Source organism: Desmodus rotundus, chromosome 6 (assembly GCF_022682495.2).
Source record: "Desmodus rotundus isolate HL8 chromosome 6, HLdesRot8A.1, whole genome shotgun sequence".
Lineage (NCBI taxonomy): Eukaryota > Metazoa > Chordata > Mammalia > Chiroptera > Phyllostomidae > Desmodus > Desmodus rotundus.
This window is the reverse complement of record NC_071392.1, coordinates 6,787,320-6,808,683: the sequence shown is the minus strand read 5'-3', so window position 1 is coordinate 6,808,683 and position 21,364 is coordinate 6,787,320. Positions and strand designations below refer to the sequence as shown.

The window sequence follows — 21,364 nt, the reverse complement described above, 5'->3', positions numbered from 1 at the left end:
CACAGGCTTAGGTTTACAGGGAATAAGACCAGATTACACCTGCTGTGCCAGTAAAGTTAACAGTGGGTTTCTTACCCTCCAATGTGTCCTGGTTTGGATATAAAATATTTGGTTTCTCTATTTCTACTGCAACTAGCCAAGACCCCAGGTTGTCTATCCATAGCCACAAAAGCCCAGCAAGGCATTCTGCTCCACAAAGACATTTCCCTCCTCTGAAAGTGCTTCTCTTACACCTTTTTTTTTTTCTTCAATAGGGTTACAGAAGGAAGGGAGGGGCATAACGTAGGGAAGCATGGTACTGGGGAGAGGGGGCAAGTGGAAGTTATGGATGGAAGGGGTCAGACCAGGTCCTGATGACATTATTTGAGCTGGTTGCAGCCATGCTTGAGGGACAGAGGTCTGCTCCTTAACCCCGCCCCCTTTTTTTGTCTGAGCTAGTTGGAGTTGGATTTCTCTCACTTGCAATTAAGAGTCCCCACTATTAGGAGAGTGTGACTCAAGGCAATAGCATTTTACCAAGCCTTGGCAGCCTCTCGTTTCACATCTGTCTTCCCTGATAGTTACTGTTTTTGTTGACCTAACCCTGGGACCGGAAAGCAGAAGCGTTGGTCACTTTGGTTGGGGAATCAAACTTCAGAGAACACCAGGGGCAGAGCATTTAGCAGCATCACCACACGGTTTGTTTAATCGAATACTCTAGCTTCTTGTATCCACCGTAATGCAGCAGGATCTTTAATCTTGAACTAAATTGTCATCCCCAACTAGCGTTTCCTTCCTTCTTAATGACTGGATTTAATGCTTAAGGAAACATGCATATTTACTCAGTGCCAAATGTGCAAATGCGCATCCCTGTAAGTGACCTCTATGAACGCACCCCTACGGCGATTCACTAGCGTTGTTTGAGAGCATGTCTGTGTGAGCGGTGCGAAGGTAATCCTCTAGTGAAAAAAGAGAGGCCGTAAGTCGGAGGGGTGGTGGTGGCAGAAGTTAAAAAGATCCCATATCCAGTCCCCTCTAGAAAGTTCTCAGATTTGACTGAACCGAGAGGTCCCTGACCCTCAGGAGTGCTTAGTCCCTGCCCGGTGAGCCAAAGACGAACTAAACTTGGCTGGAGGCCGGTGACCGTCCCTGGGCGCTTCACTGCTCCGTGGGGCTCCGCCCTTCGAAAAGCAGCCGCGCCAGTCTCGCCTTAGGTGAGACCAAACAGCCTCCAACCCGCACAACCAGCCGCGGTCTAAACTAGCAATCCCAATTTCAGGATCCGATGACTACACGAGAGCCCTCTTTTGACTCGCCGCTGCCGCCTGGGCGTCGGTCCCGCCCCCTAGCCCCTAAGTCCCGCCTCCGCGCTCCCCGGTTCTATCTCCACCCCCACGCGCTCCGGCCTGTCTTGCGCTCCGTGGCCCCGCCCCCACATCCAGAGCCCCGCCTCTCGTACTCCAGGGCCCCGCCCCCGCGCTCGGGGTTCCGCGCTGGCGGTCCGGGCCCCACGCTCTGGCCCCGCCCCCACGTGCCCGAGGGAGCACCGGGGAGGAGTTGCAGCGCAGGAGGAGGCGTGGCCGCGATGCAGGAGGTGGCGCGGGCGGCGCGGCCCGGACTTTGGCTTTGACACGGACGGCGAGCGGGACCTAGGCTCTGGTGCTGGGCACTGGATGCGGCTTTGGCAGATCCCGCGTCCGAGTGAAGCGCAGGACTTTTTGCCTGGATCAACGCAACTGCGGCGACGCCGCAAGTCCTGGTGCAGCCGCGGCGGCCGGGTTTCGCCGTGGGTGTCGCTGCCCCGCAGCCCTGCAGCGCTGTCGGCTTGGGAGACCGACTCCGAGAGTTTCTCCCGCAGAAAGAGCTGGACGCGGGGCCCGAAGCGGCGTGGGAGGGACGCCGTGGCCGGGCCCCTGACCCGCAACCGGGCGGGCACAAGCGCTGGAGGCAGGGCCCCAGCGCTGTGCGGGGCTGGGCTCCGGCTTCGGAGCCGCAGGTGGAAGAAGGACGCCCCGGGGAGCGGCCGAGAGGTGGGGCGTGGGGAACAGCGGCGAATCTGGTGGGAGTCGATGAACACCTCCGTGCCCACACTTGTGAGCACGGAATTCCGGCAGGAACAGAGGTGTGGGCTGATGGGGATAGGTCTCTTTCCAAGAGAAACGACTTAAAGCCATTTTGGATCCCAAGGGGATCAAACAGGACCTTTGCAGAGGAAAATCCACAGGGGCCAGCCTCGCTGTGCGTTTAGGGTTCCAGGACAGCCACCAGCCCGGGACTCCTGGTTAAGAACTCCAGCTCTAGGTAGGGAGTGCTAAGGCAAACTGATTAGCTGATTCCATTGATTTGTGTGTTTATTAATTTATTTTCCAGGTGGCCAAGTGAAAGGTACTGTTGGACGCTTTTCTGTGCCTGTAAGGCACAGAGAGTTCCTAGCCAGAGAGTTCTTCTGTGGTGGTGAGGCCTTCGGGGGCCCCTGATTTTGGCCGGTCATGGGGAGCACCCTAGGCTGCCACCGCTCCATTCCCCGGGACCCCTCGGACCTGCCGCATAGTCGCAAGTTCAGTGCAGCCTGCAACTTCAGCAACATCCTGGTGAATCAGGAGCGGCTGAACATCAACACGGCCACGGAGGAGGAGCTGATGACCCTGCCTGGGGTGACACGTGCTGTGGCTCGCAGCATCGTGGAGTACCGCGAGTACATCGGTGGCTTCAAGAAGGTGGAGGACCTGGCACTGGTCAGCGGTGTGGGCGCCACCAAACTAGAGCAGGTCAAGTTCGAGATCTGCGTGAGCAGCAAGGGCAGCTCCGCGCAGCACTCTCCCAGCTCCTTGCGGCGGGACCTGCTGGGGGAGCAGCAGCCTCACCACCTGGCCACCACCGTGCCTCTCACCCCGCGTGTCAACATCAACACGGCCACCCCAGCTCAGCTCATGAGCATCCGAGGACTCACGGAGAAGATGGCTGTCAGCATCGTGGACTACCGCCGGGAGCACGGGCCCTTCCGCAGCGTCGAGGACCTGGTGAGGATGGGCGGTATCAATGCCGCCTTCCTGGACAGGATACGGCACCAGGTGTTCGCGGAGAGGTCCAGGCCCCCATCCACCCACACCAATGGCGGCCTGACGTTCACCGCCAAGCCTCACCCCAGCCCCACCTCCCTGAGCCTGCAGAGTGAGGACCTGGACCTGCCCCCAGGTGGGCCCACTCAGATTATCTCCACTCGGCCTTCGGTGGAGGCTTTTGGAGGCACGAGGGATGGGCGGCCTGTGCTGAGGCTGGCTACATGGAACTTGCAGGGCTGTTCGGTGGAGAAGGCCAACAACCCCGGGGTGCGAGAGGTGGTGTGCATGACGCTCCTGGAAAACAGGTGAGCTCAGGGACCCCGGGAGTGTGAGGGGTGCAGGCAGCCCTTGCATGGCCTCATCTGTGCATGCTAGCGAGTGGACTTTTGGCGGTAGGAAGAGGGCAAGACTATTTAATGAGTGTCCTCGAGGCCCCGGCCAGTATTGTCACCGGCAGCTGAGCTCTCCTTCTCCAGAATTTTCAGAATACAGCTGTCTGGGCTCGTGGCCCGTATCCCGAATGTGGTATAGCTGAGATCAGTTTAAAATTTGTGGGTAAGTGGAGGTTGCACTGGTGTTACTGCTTTGGAGAATGGTGTTTGATTCAACACTTCGTGGGTTTATAGCACACCAGGCCCGCAGAGCGTGGGAACTACAGTGCAGTTTTGCGTGTGAGAAAGAGCTAGTTGGAGTTTTTTAATGAGCAGGAAAGTCACATTTGCTTCACCAAATGTGCCCCTTTGTGTGCACAAAATCAGCTGAAACACCAGGTATTTGCGAACACACGCATGGTATATATTTGCCAAAATGCCATGAATGAATCACTCTCCATTCTTTTTTCCTTATTTAGCCTGAAGTTGGTTTTCAGGCCCACCAATTGCAGCACTAAATGAATGTGACTCCTTCTGTCCCGTAGCCAGAAAAGGTCTCACTGATGTGTGATGAATATGGACCACATATGCCCAGCTGAACCACAGAAGAGACTGTGGGATGGGCTCTTATCAGTGTTTACATTATTCACAACAATGCTCTCTGTAGGAACTTCCACTGACCCCCCCATAAAACCGAAACAATATTATCTTAGCAGTAACTCCTGCTGTTAGTAAAATAGTGACTTGTATAATGTAATCAGCTTTGGGAAGGAAAGAGATATTTTTATGGTCCCTTCCAGGTCAGAGATCCTCTGAGCCTGACACCATACAGAGGTGGTGTGTGCTGGTGGCGACTGGTCACTTTCCTTGCGCTGGGTTGTTGGCGCTCTCGGGCGAGGGGGGGGGGTGGGAATCACAGTGCACTGTGGCAGGGCATCGAGATAAATGGGTGAAAAGAAAACCAGGTCACCACGTTTCGCTGGCACCATCCCAATGGCACATTCTCGTTGCCGAGGATGCAGAGACCTGTGCCCGGGGAGTCCCTGAGCGCTCTTCCTGCCCTGCGTGTCCTCTGATTTGCGACATAACTCGCTCCTTTTGCAAAACCATCCTGTACCCAGGTGAGAACTGGACTCCGCCCTGGGAGATATTTCTCCGGATGCTTGGTAATTGTCCTCATCCATAGCAGCATGGGTGTGTGTAAGGGGCAGGGGAGGGCAGGGGGGTGGGATGAGTCTCTTTAAGGCTCAGAGTTGGGGCGGAGGGGGATGAATCAGGATCTGAAGTCGCCCAGGTGCGGTCTGGGCAGCTCCCGCTCATTTGCCGTGACAGTGATTTTTCAAGTGCTGTCTCTGGACCAGCACTGGCATCCAGGCTGACTCGGGAACTCTAGGTTTCTGTGTTTTCGCACGCACTCCAGCTGGTTCTGGCGCACACTCAAGGTTGAGCCCCGTTGTAGTATGTGCCGGGCAGTCATCTGTCCCTCTGGCTTGCTCTGCAAAGCGCCTCCCGCGGCGCTGGCTTTTCTGACAGGCTCAGTGAATCCATCCAGAGCTTTCTAGGTGCTCTGTGTGTGTGTGTGTGATTGTTCTGATCATCCCTGTATTTGTTCAATCATATGACGCTCTTTCTGGTCAGAATTTGAAGGGCTTATTCAGCTTTTAGAATAGATGAATGCCAAGGATAGAAAACAGGAGAGAGAGCGAGAGACAGCCGGCCTCAGAGTGGGCTCCACCCTGCAGCCCAGACCTGGGGTACCCAGGGGCACTTGAGGAGGAGCCTTGGCAACTCTTGCTCACAGCGGCCACATCTTTCATTTCTCACACACGGCCACAACCGTTGTCCTGGGCAGTGGTGGCTCCTTTTGTCTGCTCACAGTGAGTGTGGCGCTCTGGGTACTCCACACAGCTTACTGGGGTCTGGTACACGTCAAGTGATAGGCTTAGGGCCCATGTGACTGCCCTAGGCCACCGAGAGATGGCTGATTGTGACAGAGTGGGTCACGTGTCCTCAGAACAGCAAGGCACATTCTGCAAGAGCTGTGTGTTCATCCCTAGTCACAAAATCTCACATTCCAATTGATCCCTTTCTTAGTAAGAGGAAGTAGATTTAGGTTGAGCAAGGATGGCTGCAGGCGAGTTTCCAGGCGGCTCTTTTTTCTCGTACCTGTGTACACACAGGGGTTACCTGACTGCTGGATCGGCCGCACAGCCTCTGACAGCTTTCCCATTCGTTCGAGTCCCCAGTAATTCTGGGAAGAACGCAAGGCTTGGCTTGATTAGTGATCGCCCTCTCTGGGAGAGGAGAGACAAAAAGCAAAGAAGTTTCGTGACTCGCCTCCGTCCCACGGCTTCTATCAGTGACTCAGCTGGGACTCGGACCCAGGCCCTCTGACTTTGGGCCCGTGCTCTTGGCACGTGTGCATGCTGCGTTTGGTAAGCAAGGCCCCTTTACCCGCCCCTTGTGCGGGCGCCCCACGCTCTGCCCGTTCCAGGACACTTGCCACATTGCGTGTGCTAGTCACATTTCCTTACGTCAAATCCATTGTGAACACATCACACACACACACACACACACACACACACACACCCTTGGCTCCACCTCCTCTGTGTTAAATTGGTGAAATTCCTTAACGTCGCCAAGTCTTAGTTTTTCCATCTTTTAAATGTAGTTCAGGGGAAAAAAACTAGGCCCTTCGTTTGCAAAGGGAATAGCCCACTGATGGTCTTCCTTTCTGTGGGTTTGCTCTAGAGCAGGGGTGTCAAACTCATTTTCACGGGGGGCCAAATCAGCCTCGTGGTTGCCCTCAAAGGGCCGAATGTAATTTTAGGACAGTATAAATGTAACTACTCCTGAACAGTTACTCGAGAGCTCAGTGCTGCCGGTGGGTAGAAACAAGGTGGAGGGCCGGATGCGGCCTGCGGGCATCGTGTTTGCCACCTGTGCTTTAGGAGGTGTGTTCTTAGAGCAGAGACACCTGTGTGGGATTCAAAAGTGCCGTCCAGCCTTGCCCTGAGGTGCTGCTGCATTTGTGGACCAGCAGGTGGGAGCGCCAAGGAGCTCTGTTTTGCCTGCGAAGGCTGAAGCAGGACAGCAGAAAGCTAGATAATCGAACAGTCACCAGGAGCCTTTGGGATGTGTGACAAGGAACTGACAAGGTTTCTGAGATTCCTTTGCCACATCTCAGTCTGAGGCAACGCTTGTTCCTCGTTCAGGATGAATGGAGCAAGACTGAGAGGAATGCTTCCGCTAAATATCCTTGCGAAAATTTGGTGACAGCCAACACATGGAATGCAGATTATTTAATTTTCCTTTTTTTTTTTTTTTTTTTTTTTGGCTGAGGAGTTTTGGGTTTCTGAAAGAATACGCCTGGGGAAATGGACAGAAAATCTCTAAAAGAAATAAGGAGGTTTGATATTCCACTTACCCAGTTTCCCCATGGTCTCCAGCAAAAGGAAGCGTGTCAACGTCTGGAGCTCTATCACGGTCTAAGTATGGTTGTTGGGTTTTGGGGGGTTTTTTTGTTTTGTTTTGTTTTTTTGCCACATGTCTGTCTGTAGTATCAAAGGACAAGGTGAATTAGTGCCTGGCTTACTGATTGTGAAAAAAGATTTCGGTTTATCAGACTTGATTGCTAGGATCAATATAGACACAACTCATCTTGTCATTTGATTTGTTCATTGAAAAATACATATCGAATGGCTGCTGCGGACATGCAGATGCTAAATTCAAAAGTCAGCTTAGCCGTGTTATTTAACAGAGTCAGGTAATTGTGAATCAGCTTGCATGGCTCAACTTCGAATAGTCTGGGAAACCCAGATTTTTTTTTTGCGGCGGTTGGGTTGGGGGGAGTCACTGAGTGTAATTGATATCTGGTTGTATGTTTACCACATGAATATGGGGCTCATTCTAGGAGACTGGAGGTGGGTAGGTGCAGCCAGACATAGCATCTGGGGGCAAAGAGCTCAGCAATCCCCTTCAAGTAGAAATTGTGAAACTTGTGACAGCTGTGGAAACTGAGGCTCAGACTAAATAGCATCCTTGTGACCTTCAGATATACAGATTTTGGAATGGGGATTCGAAGCCAGTCTTTCATCTGATTTCAGAAGCGGGAGCGGAGGTGTCTGTTCCCAAATGCCTTGTCCTCAGGCCAACCCCTGGCCCACCCTCTGTCGCCTCCCTGCCTTGGGTGTTAGACTGCCAAGCTTTACCTACACTCATGGGGCTGCAGCAAGGCCCCGGAGGCCTCTGCTCTCTTCCTGTCTTTGTTCTTCTGAAGGACCAGGCTTATGGCCAGAGGTAGAGCAATGCGGAGGACTCAGGGCCCCTCCACCCAGCCCCTGTAATGCAAGTCCGTGACCTTGGCTCAGCTCCAGGGTGGAGTTCTGCTTTTCTGAGCTGAGGAGCTCTGGGTCATTTCCAGAGAGCAAGGTGGTCAGCACGAAGACCGCCGGATTAACAGGAGACAGTGTGAGTGCAGAGAGGTTCTGATGTGGGCTTGACTGGGGGGGCATGTTATTTCACCCAAGGAAAGGAGGTTACCTGTGTCTTTCCAGAAAACTGGTCCCATTGGGATCTGGTTTTGGAGGTTTGACGGTCCCAGGGGATCGTCATTCCTTTATTATTTACTCATTCATTCAACAGGTAGGTTTTGGGCTCTCCCTAGGTGCCAGGTTCTGTGTCCGGCTCTGGCACTAAAGTGGAGAACAGGTCACCATCCCTGCTCCCACAGAGCTTCCATGCTAGGTGGGGAGATGAGCCAAGGTCATATGTAGATAAATAATTACAGGCAGTAGCTAGTGCTGGGGAGGATGGAGGTCAAGGAAGGCCTCTATTGAAAGCTCATGACGGTCAGGAGCCAGGCATGGAAGACGTTGGGGAAAAGAGGGCTCCACTGGAGGGGCCAGCATGTGCAAAGGCCCTGAGACTGTTTGTTTCAGATAGCCAGCCGGAGTTGTGGGAGCAGCAGGTGTCTGGGGTTACAGGGAGAGGCGGAGCCAGGTGGGCGGGACTTCTAAGGCAAGAGCCTTAACAACACAGGGAAGCCACAGAGGATTAGAAACAGAGGTTGATGAATTACCTGTCACCAGGATGTTCTGGCTGCTGGGGGTCCCGTGGGAGTGGGTCCTGGGGGTTGAGTAGAGAGGCTGTTGCAGAGCAAAGGCTAAAGATGATAGTGGCCGGGAGACGGGAAAGTGGGTGGAGATGAGAGGATCTTTTAGAGGGAAAAACTGGAAAGACTTGGCTGCGTTTTGGGTATTGTGGGGATTAACCGGGTGGATTTCTAGAAGACATGCTTAGAGGCACTTAAGAAATCCTGGGGCTGACTCGCATGCCTCTGTGCTGCATGGACATGACGCAGCTTGCCAGCCTCACCCCTCCCCTCTGCTGTTGCCTTGCCCTGGACAGGCGTGGGGTCTTGGTCCGTCGTGGATGGAGGAAGAGCCTGGTGGTCTGAAATGTGTGTAGACTGGTGTCTAACAAGGCTACTTTCTCTTTGATATCTGTTCCCTGTAGAACAAGGGCATATTTGGGGGGTTCTAGGGGATTATTTCTATCAAAAGACATCTACACATACTTAATTCAATGTCAATTGAGCACCTACTCTGTGCCCACTACCTGGTGAGGTTAGGGACACAGGGAGCCCCCAGGTGATAATGTGTGGTGAGGGAGGAGGTACAACTTAAGCACAGAGGTTCTGGAAGTGTGTGATGTCAGCTAGGAGAAGGCGGAGGGGACAGGACCAGGTCAGGTGGTTGGGAGGGAGCCAGTCTGGAGGGAGTTCAGGTGTGGAGTGGCCATGGAGGTGAAAGTCAGCAGCCCCCACGCAGCTGACAGGTGAGGAGCAGGAAGTCGGAGTCAGTCCCTGACACTCAGGGGCCAGGGTGGCCCACGCCCACCCAGGCTTATAATCTGGAATGTTCAGATGGGGACATGTCAGGCTCCCATGTGCAGTGCCTCCCACGAAAGAATAGCAGCGAGGTGTGTGCTATTTTTATTTCAAAATTGCCCTGCCTTCCCAAAGATTCTATCCTAGATAGAATTCCTTAATAAGAAACTCTACCAATAATGAATAAAATGACGCAGTTTGCAAAAAATCCGTGTGCTTGTCCTAGACACGTGGGCTTGTGTAGTCGTGGACAGCCGGGTGGAAATTCCACCCCAGTGACTTCTAGCAGCAGACATCCAGGAGGCGCCGCAGAAATGCCCAGCTCTACCTGCAGCCTGGGAGCCCTCAACCAATATTTAGGGACCTCAGACACTTCCTGACCCTGTGCCTTGTAGATGGGCCTGGTCTGGACAGCAGGTTTTAGTGGCATGTTTTGATTGACAGCTGCCAAACAGCTGGATTCCAGTGGAGAGGAATGCTGGGAAGCTGGGCTTGGAGCTGACATTTCATTATAGAGAAAAGCCTTGAATCCTTCTGCCAAACCCTTGGGTGAAGAAACCCTGGGTTTTCTCTACTGGGTGCAGTTCCCTCACCCTGTTGCTTTGTTGTTTGTTTCCAACGAGCCCTCGTTTCCTGCAAATTCTATTTTGGTGCAGCCATTACCTGATTAAGCTGTTAAGCAAGGCCTTCCATTGTCTTTATCTAGTGGCGGCTGTAATGTGTTCCCGTGGCCACATTTAAGATTGTATGTTTGGGGTGTGGTTTTATTGTGTTCTTGGGGGCTGAGTCCTGTTGGCTCACCCAGAAGCTGCAGGGTAAAATTGATACCTCATCTTTCTCACCTTGGGCTAAGAGCATGGTGTCTTTTCAAGTGGGAGGTCTCAGATGGATTGGTACTTTTAGAAATACTGATCCAATATTCTACTAAAACAAAAACCTTCTCCAGAATGTATTTTCTTTCTTTCTTTTCTTTTTTCCTTCCTTATCACTACTTATTGGGTGAACTCAACCGGGTGAAGAATGTACTTCCAATAAGCCAATTCAGTCTGAGTTAAATGTGTTTGCAGTCTTCCTTTTCTAAGATGTGGAAAGAGTAAAAGAGTTTTGGTGGCCTCAAAGTACCTGAGACTGGCACTGGGCCTTGAAATTGTCTGCCAGTAGGCTCAGGGCTTTGTTCTTCCTTGCTTGGAGGGTGGCTTCTGCCCTTAGCTTCAGGTCACTATGTCACTTCACTCGTTGGTTCTTTACAAAGAGCTCCCCAGTTATTTTCACTTTAAGCGGTAAAATTCTACATGTCCCTCCTCCCTCCCCATGGTGGTTGTATTTTCAGTGTCCACCTGGTTGGAGTCGTACCCAGAACACAAACAATGATAACTAGCACTGATAATTTCTGTGGCCAAGGCCCAGAGCTAAGCAGCTTTACCTGTGGGTAGCATTATTTGCCCTCTTTTACAAATATAGAAGAGATGGCTCAGGGGAGCTGAGTGATTTCCCCGAGGTCACACAGCTTTTAGGTAGTGGGGTTTGAATGATAACCCAGGCAGTGAGACTCGCAAGTTGGATAAGAAGCTACCTTGGATGCAATAAATCTGCCCCACGTGTTTGTATCTATTCATCACCCCAGCCTGCCTGCTAGACTAGATTTCTCTTAACCAACGTGGTTTGCATTCCTGAGTCATGACCTCTGCTAGGTATGCTGTTACATAATGAAGTCCATATGTCTGTGTGTGTGTGTCTCGTATTTGTTTCTTCAAAGCCGAGCAAGGGTATTTGCAAAGCAGTCCGAGTGCAGGATTCTATATGTTTATGGCTCTTCAGTCGTTTCCAGTCGTCTTGCCACAGCTATTTTGACAGTAGTTTCTTTCAGCAACTTGCTTTTATAGGAGCTTCCCAGGCAGTCATATTAGTTTTCTTAGACACAGCTTCTCCTGCGCACTCCTGTTTCATCAGCTGATGTCGTATGTCAGGAGACCAGAGTCACATGTACACCCGGCATAAACAGGGCTGGGGACAAGCAAGCACAGGGGCAGACACCCCTTTAGAGCGGGCATGCGCAGTTCATCTGGCTGCGGGTACGCATGCGCCACGGGAGTCCACCGCTCAGCATGCTTTACGCAGGGGTTGCGGACAGTCTGGTGGGTCCCTAGAGCAGAGAGGCTGGTTAGGAAAACAACACACTGGTACCTGGCCCGAGTGACCTTGTTTATTAGTAGCGGCCGTGTTGCCACGGATGGATCTTGTAGACCCCAGCAGTGACAGGGGTGGTTCCTGACCCCCTATTATTTTCTCTAGAAGATTCACTCAAAAATGTAACCATGTCGTTATTGAGTTGAGAGTACATTGTCCCCGGTCCCCACCCCAACTTTCATGCATATTTAGAAATAAAAGAGGTAAAGGAACAATGTGTGGTTTGGTTTGTTGCCTTTTTCTTCAGCGACAGAGATGGCTTGCTTACCAAACGCATGAATAACTGTAAGCTGTGAGGCACTTAATTAAGCAGGCAGGCTGGACTGGACGGCTTATTAAACACCTTTCCGAGCTTGGGACTCTGCACTGTCTTTTCTTGCTGTTCTGAGTTTGATTGTCCGGTTTGGCTTTTGTTGATGTTGAACATGTGCCCACACATGTGACCCGGCAGGAGAGACTGTTATGTGGCCATACACATGGGCTGATCTCAGTTCAATGCCAGGCAAGACTGTTCAGAGTTGGTTTGCGATCTTGAATTATGTTAGTTTTGTGGTAGTTTTGATGCTTCCAACATTAATGATAAAAATGCAAGTTATTAGATATTGTTTAGAGGTTCGACCTAAAACTAAGAGGTGCTTCTGTTTTTTTAAACCTTTGGGTACATTTAATTGAAGAGCATCTGAGATTATAAGATGGTTGTTCAAAATGTTACCATTTGCAACTATTTATGCCATCTTTGCGGTTCAGGAATGTCTTGTCACTGATGAACCAAAACAAAATACGGAAATAACCTGGACGGTAAGCGAGAGAGAAGACTGCAAGGCACCCCCGTCCCACCCCCTGCAGCCCCTGATTTCAAATACAGTATCTCTGTTTATCAGAAGAGCTATGGCATTTTTATTGATTGATGCATTAGTAAAGATTCTGTATTTACATGTATATACTTCTTCTAAATCACCAAAGTTCCTTCCAACCCTGAAGCATTTTTTCCACAGAGAGGGGGAAACGGTCACTATTTCTACAAAAAAGGCTCCATTCCGAGAAGGAAAAGTAGCTGTTCCTATAGGTAAGAGGTGTGATCGTTTCCTGGATCAGCCATAACAAAGTGCCGCAGACTAGGGGGGGGGGGGTTAAACAACAAGCATTTATTTCTCACGATTCCGGAGGCCGGAAGTCCAAGATCGAAGTGTGGCAGGGTTGGTTCCCTCTGAGGCCTCTCTCCCTGGCTGGCAGGCGGCTGGCTGCTCTCGTGTTTTCCTGTGGTCGTCCCTCTGTGTGTGTCTGTGTCCGAATTTCCTCGTCTTACCAGGACACCAGCCATAGTGGACTGGGGCAACTCTGATGACCCCCTTTACCTTATTTACCTCTTTAAAGATGCTCTTTCAAACACAGCCCCATTCTGAGGTACTGGGGGTCAAGACTTCAACATGTGAATTTGGTGGGGGGTTGGGGGAGCGCATGATGCAGCCCATAACGAGGCGGTGTAAGAAAAATTGCACCGGGACTCCCTTCTCGGCTGTTTGTGAGGAACCTGTTGCTTCGCAGTTTTTCTGGAGAGATACTGATTTCACGGTCCGTGTGTGACAATGTAAATACTAGAGAAACCTGCATTAGAGAGCCAGTCTGCTTGGCAAGGGGAATGGCTTTGTTGCCGGGCTACACAGAGGATGGACCAGCTCCTAGCGGCTGGGTTTTGTTTCCCTTGAACTGCTCTCCTTCCAGCTTTCCAGTCCTTGGTTTTCTCCTGAAACCTTCTACCCACCCTGACCAAGACAGCAGCTCCATTGCCAAGTTCCTTGCTTGCCCTTGGCTACAAGTGATGGGGACACAGGATGTTTGTCTGCCCTTTAGAACGGCTGTGGGAAGGGGAGATGCAGAGGGACCACTGAAGTCAAGGCCAGGTTGGCTTTCCCTGACCTCTCTGTCAGGCCGCCCAGCGGTGGGCTCCCCAGTTGGCTTGTGTTTCTGCTCCCCTAACAGTCACTCTGCCATAGCTGCTGGTGCGACAGGCCCTGCACCCCTGGAGTGGACATTTATTAACTGTTTGCTTTGCCCTGAGTACCGCTGCTAGGGTTTTTATATTCGTTAACTAACTAACTCTTTACACCATCCCAGGGAGGTAGGCAAAGTATGCCCACCTTACAGTAAGAAATCTCATCTTAAAGAATTTCATGTAAATGTGCCAGAAGTCGCAGGCTTGGTGAGTAGGGCGCAGAGTCAGCACTGGGCAGAGTTACTCAGAGCCCAGACCTTTCATTCAGTTCCGAGGTGGAGAACCCACAAACCCGGAGGCAGCAGCTGGAGGCTGAGAAAGGGAGGGACAGCTGTTTGCAAGGCTTTTTGCATCGAGAGAGCGTGCAGAGATTAGTTTAACTGGGGGTGCTCCCTGGGCTGGGTCCACCTGATGGGCAGGATGGCTGCTAAGTGGCTGCTGGGCAGGCAGAGTGTTACCCTTTGTCTGTGATGCCCTTTACACCGCAGAAAGTCTTAATTTTGATGCGGTTGAATTGATTTCTTTTTGGATGCTGATTAGCAAATTTCACCTCGCCCCAAGTTCACTCTTACATTTTCCTCTTAGCTTCTTAAGTTTTTAATCTCTCTGGAGTCCACCTTTGTGTAGAAATGAGATAGGGGTCTGATTTTATCTTGTTTTAAAATTTTCCCAGTGCCATCTGTGAACAACTTGGCCGTTCCCCACCGACTGGGGACACCTTCTTGACCATATGTGTCCATCTCGCTTAACGGTCTCCTCTGCCTTTTTCATACTGTGTCCAATACCATGGCATCAGGGCCGGCGGGCCTTCCTCCTGTTTTTCTTCTTAAACATTTTAGGACCAGGCGGAGTTTCTCCAACATCTTGTTGGAGTGGTGATTGGACTCGAGATGGACTTCGAGAAAATTCGAAGTCACTGCAATGCTGAGTCATCCTTTCCTTGGACATCCATCGTTCTTTGTTTATTTAAGCCTTCTTTTGGCACTTTTGAAAATTAAGTAAGTAAGTTATTTTTGCATTTCTATACTCAGTCTTCACGTGGTTTCTTCTTCATATCCTTAGTTCCCAGACTTCTGTTCAGCCAGGGTTCAGGCGGCTGGTTCTCCGGTCCGATTGTTCTGTGACATGGTTGTAATTCTGATGTGGTCGGGGCAGGGGGCGAGCACAGAGTTCACGCACTCCACCCTCTCGACCAGAACCTTCTTTCGGAACTTTTAGTAGAGCTTACCATATTTCTTCATGAGGGTCCTGTGCGTCCTTCCTTAGGTTAAATCTTACATACGTGGAGTCCCTGTTTGTGAAAGTCCCCAGAGAATGACGTTCCCCAGTGTTGCTCTGTTACTCCTTCCGAGGCTTAACTGTTCTGTCCCTGATGCTCTCCCTCCACCCCTTGGACGTCCTTCGTTTGACACTGGGACCCATTTTTCTCATTTTTTTTCTAGTAGAAGTAAAAACCAGCCCTTCAGAACCTCTGTGAGGCTCTGTCTGTCTATTTGGGGACCTCAAGTTTAATCTCCTTCCACCTTATAGCCTCACCCCATGTAATTCTGGTCCGTGTTGCCTTTCTCCATGAGTCACGGAGCGTAATGTCTCTGACTCCACTCTAAGCCGCAGGTCGTCCTTCTCGTGTGAGTAAGCAGACGGATATGAGCGGCCAGCAGGAAAGCCCGGACACGTGCTGCTACCTTCAGACGAACAAACGAAAAAGTGTAATGACCCCAAATGACAAACGTTTAAGTTTAAAATTAGTTTTATTTGCGCGGAACAGCCCTAGCAGTGAGTCAGACTTCGTGGTAGGTCAAATTCGAGATCAAAGACCTTGGGATTATCTTTTGCAGTTTAAACATCACTTTAAAAAACATTTTTTAAGCCTCACCTGAGGACATTTTTTCCATTGTATTCAGAGAGAAAGGAAGGGGAGAGAGAGAAAGAGACATAAGTGTGAGAGAGAATATCAGTTGGTTGCCTTCTTGTATGCGCTGCAACCAGGGATTGAACCCGCCACCTAGGTATGGGCTCTGACCTGGAACGGAAGCCGTGAGCCTTTGGCCGTCTATAGGGCCACACTCCAACCAACTGCAGCACAGTGGCCAAGGCTACACATCATTTTGTCAGCCTTGTTCTTATAAATCTTGTTTTGCTTCTCACGTGTCTGTGGAGTCCCGTGTGTGCGGCCACAGACAGGACATCTGTACGTGCTTCCACCCACGGAGTGTCTGGCTGTGCATGGGTTTTAAATATACCATGTTTTAAATAGATCTTTATCTTTGGTGTTAATTGCCTCTTTGCTTCTTCCACTTTCTAAGTGACTAAGCCGAGCTGGGAGGACCTGGGTGCAGCTGGCTGTATGTTGCCTTCCGAGTACTGGGCTGGCCCAAAAGTCTGTTTGGTTTTTCCTGGAAGATGGCTCTAGTAGCGCTTAGTTGTCTTTAACTTCACTTGGAACAATTTTGTTAGATTGTACTGTGACAACTGTCATATCAGTGTGCATTTAAAAGAAACTTATCAAAATTGGTGAATTTTTATGGAGCCATTTTAATACTGAAGATAGAAGAAAATATGCAACATTTTCAGCATATTATGCTTTCTTATTTCAAGAAAGGTAAAAACCCAACTGAAATGCAAAAAGAGATTTGTGCAGTGTGTGGAAACGGTGCTGTGACTGATCGAACATGTCATGAGTGGTTTGTGAAGTTCTGTGCCGGAGATTCCTTGTTGAATAGTGCTCCATGATTGGGTGGGCCAGCTGAAATTGACAGTGATTAAATCGAGACATTAACTGAGAATGGGCAACCATATACCATGTGGGAGAGAACTGACATACTTAAAATATACAAATGAATAAAGTTATTGGTAAAAATGAAAAATGTGTCTTTTATTTCACGGAAAGAACCATACAGACTTTTTGGCCAACCCAACATTTGAAATCTCTCCTCTATAATTAGGTTCAGCCAAGGCCCGTGGTACCACGTGAATATTAGGAATTTCTTTTTCTCTAACCGGTTTCCACATGACCTGGCAGCCGCTAACATCAGAGACAGATGCTATGGCCTTGGTCTTTTGCATAGTTCAAGGCCAGACTGTGAAGTTTGTTTTTATTGTCTGAGTCGGGACCTCAGACAATAGTTTGATGTGGAACATGTAAAGCGTACAAAAAGTATAAATCATACTTGGGCCCCTTCTCCCCTCTTGTTAGTCAGTTTTACTTTCTTGAGGACCCAGAGCCCTTATATCCCACCGCCATTCTGTTTTCTCCCTCCCCATCCCTGCTGTGCTTGGAAAATGTTCTTCCCTGCAAGAGATGGTAGGCAGCAGAGGCCATGGGGAGGCAGGAAGTGCATCCTTTGCAGCCAGGGCCTGGGCTCTGCTGCTTGGTGGCTTCGTCCTAACGTCTGAGTTGGGAGCCAGTAGGGCTGGCAGCGCAGGGGCTGTGGAGAGCTCACTCCAGCCATGGGGACAGTTTGAACAGAATCGGGTCCCTGGAACAGCAGGGACAGTGGGGCTGGTGGCCGTTACCTCTAAGACCTGGCCTTCTCAGCCTTCCGATCACTTTCGCCAGGTAAGAGGTCACATCCCCGGCCCGTGCCCCGGCCCTGCTAAAGTGTGGACACCTGGGTCAAAGGACGTTTGTTACATGCCTGCCTCGGAGTCTTCTTCAAACACAGTCCAGTTTTATGGTAAAAAACTTACACAGTCAACCAAGCAGGAGGCTGAAATGCACCGTCCCATGTAAAGGAGGATTTAGAGCAGGGTCTCTCAACCTGGGCGATTTAGACTTTTAAAGACATTTTCATTGTGAGGTTATTATAGATTTACATTCTGTTGACATCTTGGTCCAGACAATGGGGGCGGGGGGCTGCCCTATGCATTGTGGGATGTGTGGTGACATCTCTGGGCTCTACCCGCTACATGCCAGGAGCACCCCTTTCCCAGGTGTGCTGACCAGAACTGTCACCAGACACCAGATGAATGTACCCTGGGAGGCAGAACTGTCCCTGGCTGAGAGTCTCTGCTTTGGAGCCACTCATCAGCAAGGCATGGAGGGTGATGCGGCCACTGTGGGGATGGTAGCTCAGGCTGGCTGCGTTTCCGTGGCACCAACAGAAGTGCTGGACCCTGGGGCCTGGGCTGGACAGGAAGGAGGGAAGCCAGAGGGGCCAAGAGGAAGACCAGCTCCATCCAACTTGGTCTGTTGAGGTTGAAGAAGAGGTATGGGTGACATCTTGCATCTGGAGGGGGGTGAGGGGTGGAGGGACAGAGGCTGGAGTGCACTGTTTTAGCTGTGGAGGGTGTGGTGTGGATGGAGCCGGTGGGGACATGTGCAGTAGAAGGCAAGGTTAAGGAGGTGAGGCCCAGGGGTCCCCCTGCATCCCGCCCCTCAATGGGACTCCCAAGTAAAGGAGGAACTTGGGAACCCTGAACCAATCCACCACTTGATGAGGAGGGTCAGCTTGGGATGTGGCAGGGTTTGGGATGCGGCAGGGTTTGGGATGCAGGAAGGGCAGGGATGCTAAGCTGAGCAAAGGTTCCATGGAAGGAAGTTTCCTACAGAGGATAAAGCAAGACCGTGGGGGGCAGGGGGTACCAACGCACTTCCTGGATGATGAATCACTTTAGGAGCAGCCTGGGAAGATTCCCCTTCCTCACACAGCCTGGGACGGAGCAGAAATTTGGAAGGAGAGAAGGTGTAGGGTTACTTATTTCTGGGCCTTATTTTATGGTAGAGAAGTTGGGTCTCATGGGGGCCCAGTGAGTCCTGCAGGTTCCCTTATGCAATCACTGTTTGAATAAAATTATTTCTGTTCACGTGTTAGGAGGTGCCACTGTTACAGTTGTGAATGTGTTCGTAAAATATTGTCTGGGTTCAAGATATTCAAGCGTTAGCATTCATACTTCTATTGGGGAGATTATAACATTTCCTTAGGAATGACCGCCTGAAAATGACAAGGAAAGCTTAGTCGACATACAATATTTTTGTATACAGAGAAGCATCTCAAATTAGAAAAACACTTGTATTTGAGTTTAGATGATGCTTACTTCATATGTGCGTGACTCTATTACACATACAAGCCTAAATAAACTGCCAGTGCCAAATAGCAGCATAAGTCATTTTCAGTGCGGAGAAGAGGTGGGAGGGAAAAGAGCATATGGTGTTAATTCCATATATAGGTGTTTCCTAAAAATAAAGCCGCCAGTTCTCCTCAAGCGGCTCTTCGGGACTTGGAATGTCTTCAGGGGAAAGGGAAATAATACATCCAGAAATAATTAGATATATTTTGACTTAAAATGCTAGTGCCTAAATTTTTAGAGACAGAACGTGGGTCTGTGGTTGGGGTGTGGGTGGGGACGGGGACTGACTGCAAAGAGGCACAGGGACAGTTTGGGGGAGGGCTGAGTGTTCAAGAACGAGGATGGCACCGCTGTAAATTTACCAGAAAGTGAAGGAGGTGCACACTTGCAGGGGCGGCCTTTGGGGTGTGCAGACCGCACCTCACTGGCGCCGCCCTAGCGTTCCTGCTCCGTGCCGTGGACGGTTTCCGATTGGGCTCCCAGCCGCCTTTATGTCTCTTGGTTCCATTAGTTCTTTCAACAAGTGTCTGACTCGCGGTAAATCATTGAAACTCTCCGAGCCTCCTCCTCTTCTCTTGGCAGATGGGGTGATGGTGCGCCTACACACAGGTTGTTGGGACGGGTAACTGCCCCTGGGTCCTGGTGTCGTGGTCCCCACCATCACCGTTGTCATTGTCGTCTTGGTTATCATCGTTTTCTTCTCTCTCCTGACCTAGGGCCTGCTCTGGCCCAGGCCCCCCCTCCCTACACTGCAGGCAGAGTGTGACTTCGGAAAGCAAAAGCTAGCCCTGACATGTGCGGCTCAGTGGGTTGGGTGTTGTCCTGCAAACTGAGAGGTCGCCGGTTCAATTCCTGGTCTGGGCACATGCCTGGGTTGTGGGCCAGGTCTCCGGTTGGGGGCATGAGAGAGGCAACCGATCGAGTTTCTGTCTCACATCAGTGTTTCTCTCCCTCTCTTTGTCCCTTCTTTCCCCTCTCTCTAAAAATAAATAAAATCTTTACAAAATAAAAGGAAAAGCTAATCTTTCTGAAAATGCTGCTGTGGTTCCTGTAGGACTTTAGATGGAGTCCAGACTCCCTGTGCTAACAGCAACACACACTCACGGCATGCACACACTCACTCACACACACCGTGGCCTCCTCTTTGTCTGCTCCCCCATCTCAAGCTCTGCAGCCACCCATCAGCCCTTGAAGCTCGAGGCTCTTTCCAGAAGGGGATTCTCCCAGCTCCCCATCTGGGCTCTTGCTGAGAGACCTTCTTCCCATTCTCTTCTCGTAGATGCCAGTGTCCACAGGCCCCTGGGGAGACCAGCCCAGAGCCCACCTGAGGCCCTCTCAATTTGGGGCCCCTCACAAGTCCTTCTGGACGGTAATGACCGTAATTCCTCACGTCTGCACCGTGAGCCCTGGAGGTGGAGTGTGGCCTCCTGCTCCGTGCTGGTGACAGCCTCCAGCACAGTCAGCGCCTGGCCCTCCGGCGCCAGCCTTGCAGATCCACCGAGTGTCATATTGGAGTGTGGACTTGCCTTCTGTGTTAATCACTCCAGGGAAATAACTTGATCCCAGAGCCGGAGCTGTTAATCTGGGAAAGCCTTAGGTCTAGAAGCCTTCCTGTCTTGGGGCCTTTATTCAAGAGGAAACTCCCTTATGCCTTCCAGAGGCCTGATTTGCACTAGATAAAGGTTAGGGCCTTGGCAGTCTGCAGGGAGGTCCTTATCCGGGGAAGATCCTTTCTCCATCCAGTCTCCGGGATCTTAAAGCCCTAGCTAGAAGTGCGTTCTTTGCCTGGAATAGAAGAGTTTACCTTTAACCATCTGTCAATCTGCCAACCAACCTGTTTTCCTGACAGAGCCTCTTAACCTTTTTCACACGTGGATTTTAAGAACATATTTCAATAAAGCAGTGTTCCAGTTTTAATCTCAGGGGTTCAGTGGTTTACCGCGCACCCTGGTGATCCCCCCCACTGCTTGGCCTGGAGGTACGGCTGACTCCCTGAACTCCTGTTTCTGTGAATATGATCCCGTCCCTTTAACATTTTAATTTTAGCTGTATTTTATTATGCGCATAACATTACATTAGTACATCTCTATAATTTATTAATAAGTTTCATATGTACATAGGTATGTATGGGCTACATGCTCAAAAACACTAATCATGCCCTCCAGTTGAGGGAGTGATGCATTTTTTAAGAATTAGGAACATTAGGAACAAAATTAGAAACTTAACTATACTGCAGACTTTGAATGTTAGTAGAAGCTTTTCCTCAAGGGAAGTTGCGGGGGAGCTACAGCAGGTACAGGCACTCACCTGGAGGAGGGAGGGGCTGGGGCGGCACTTGTGCCCACCTGACTTCCCTGAGCCTCTGTGTTTCCCAGTCACCTGAGGAGCTTTAAGGACGTTCTCATGCTTCTTTCCACACCTGCTTCTTCCCTGAGATGGCCCTCCAATGGCCCGGGGTGGGGCAGGGCGGAGGCCTGTTGTCCCCAGAGTGTCCCAGTTGGTTCTGAGACCTGCCTCTCCCAGCACGCGTGGCCTCAGGCCCTCAGGTGCTGGAACTGTGGAGCATAGGAAAGAAACGCCTAGATAAAGAAATTAGGGAACCGCAGGGCAGAGGGTGCTTAGAACAATTGCGCCACACCTGGAAGAAGCAGCTTTGTGGGTAATCTCCACCTGTGCAGTCGGGGTTGCTTGTCGCTACCAGATGTCACCTTCCATTGCTCCCTTTCTACTTGGCCCCAGTTGGTGTTGACAGGAGACGGTGATGGTGACAGAGCAACAGCGTTTTCCTTCCTGCCTGCCCGGCCCTCTCTCT

General features: G+C 50.8%; 1 protein-coding gene across 1 annotated transcript in view; it reads left to right on the top strand.

Moving 5' to 3' along the window:
• The first annotated feature begins 1,587 nt into the window (after window positions 1-1,587).
• EEPD1 (endonuclease/exonuclease/phosphatase family domain containing 1) overlaps window positions 1,588-21,364 on the top strand; it is an 84,142-nt gene continuing 64,365 nt past the window's right edge. The window contains exons 1-2 of the mRNA XM_024563046.4: window positions 1,588-2,009; window positions 2,350-3,346. Coding sequence (XP_024418814.1) covers window positions 2,469-3,346 — 878 coding nt within the window. The 5' untranslated portion in view covers window positions 1,588-2,009; window positions 2,350-2,468. The remainder of the gene's footprint in view (window positions 2,010-2,349; window positions 3,347-21,364) is intronic.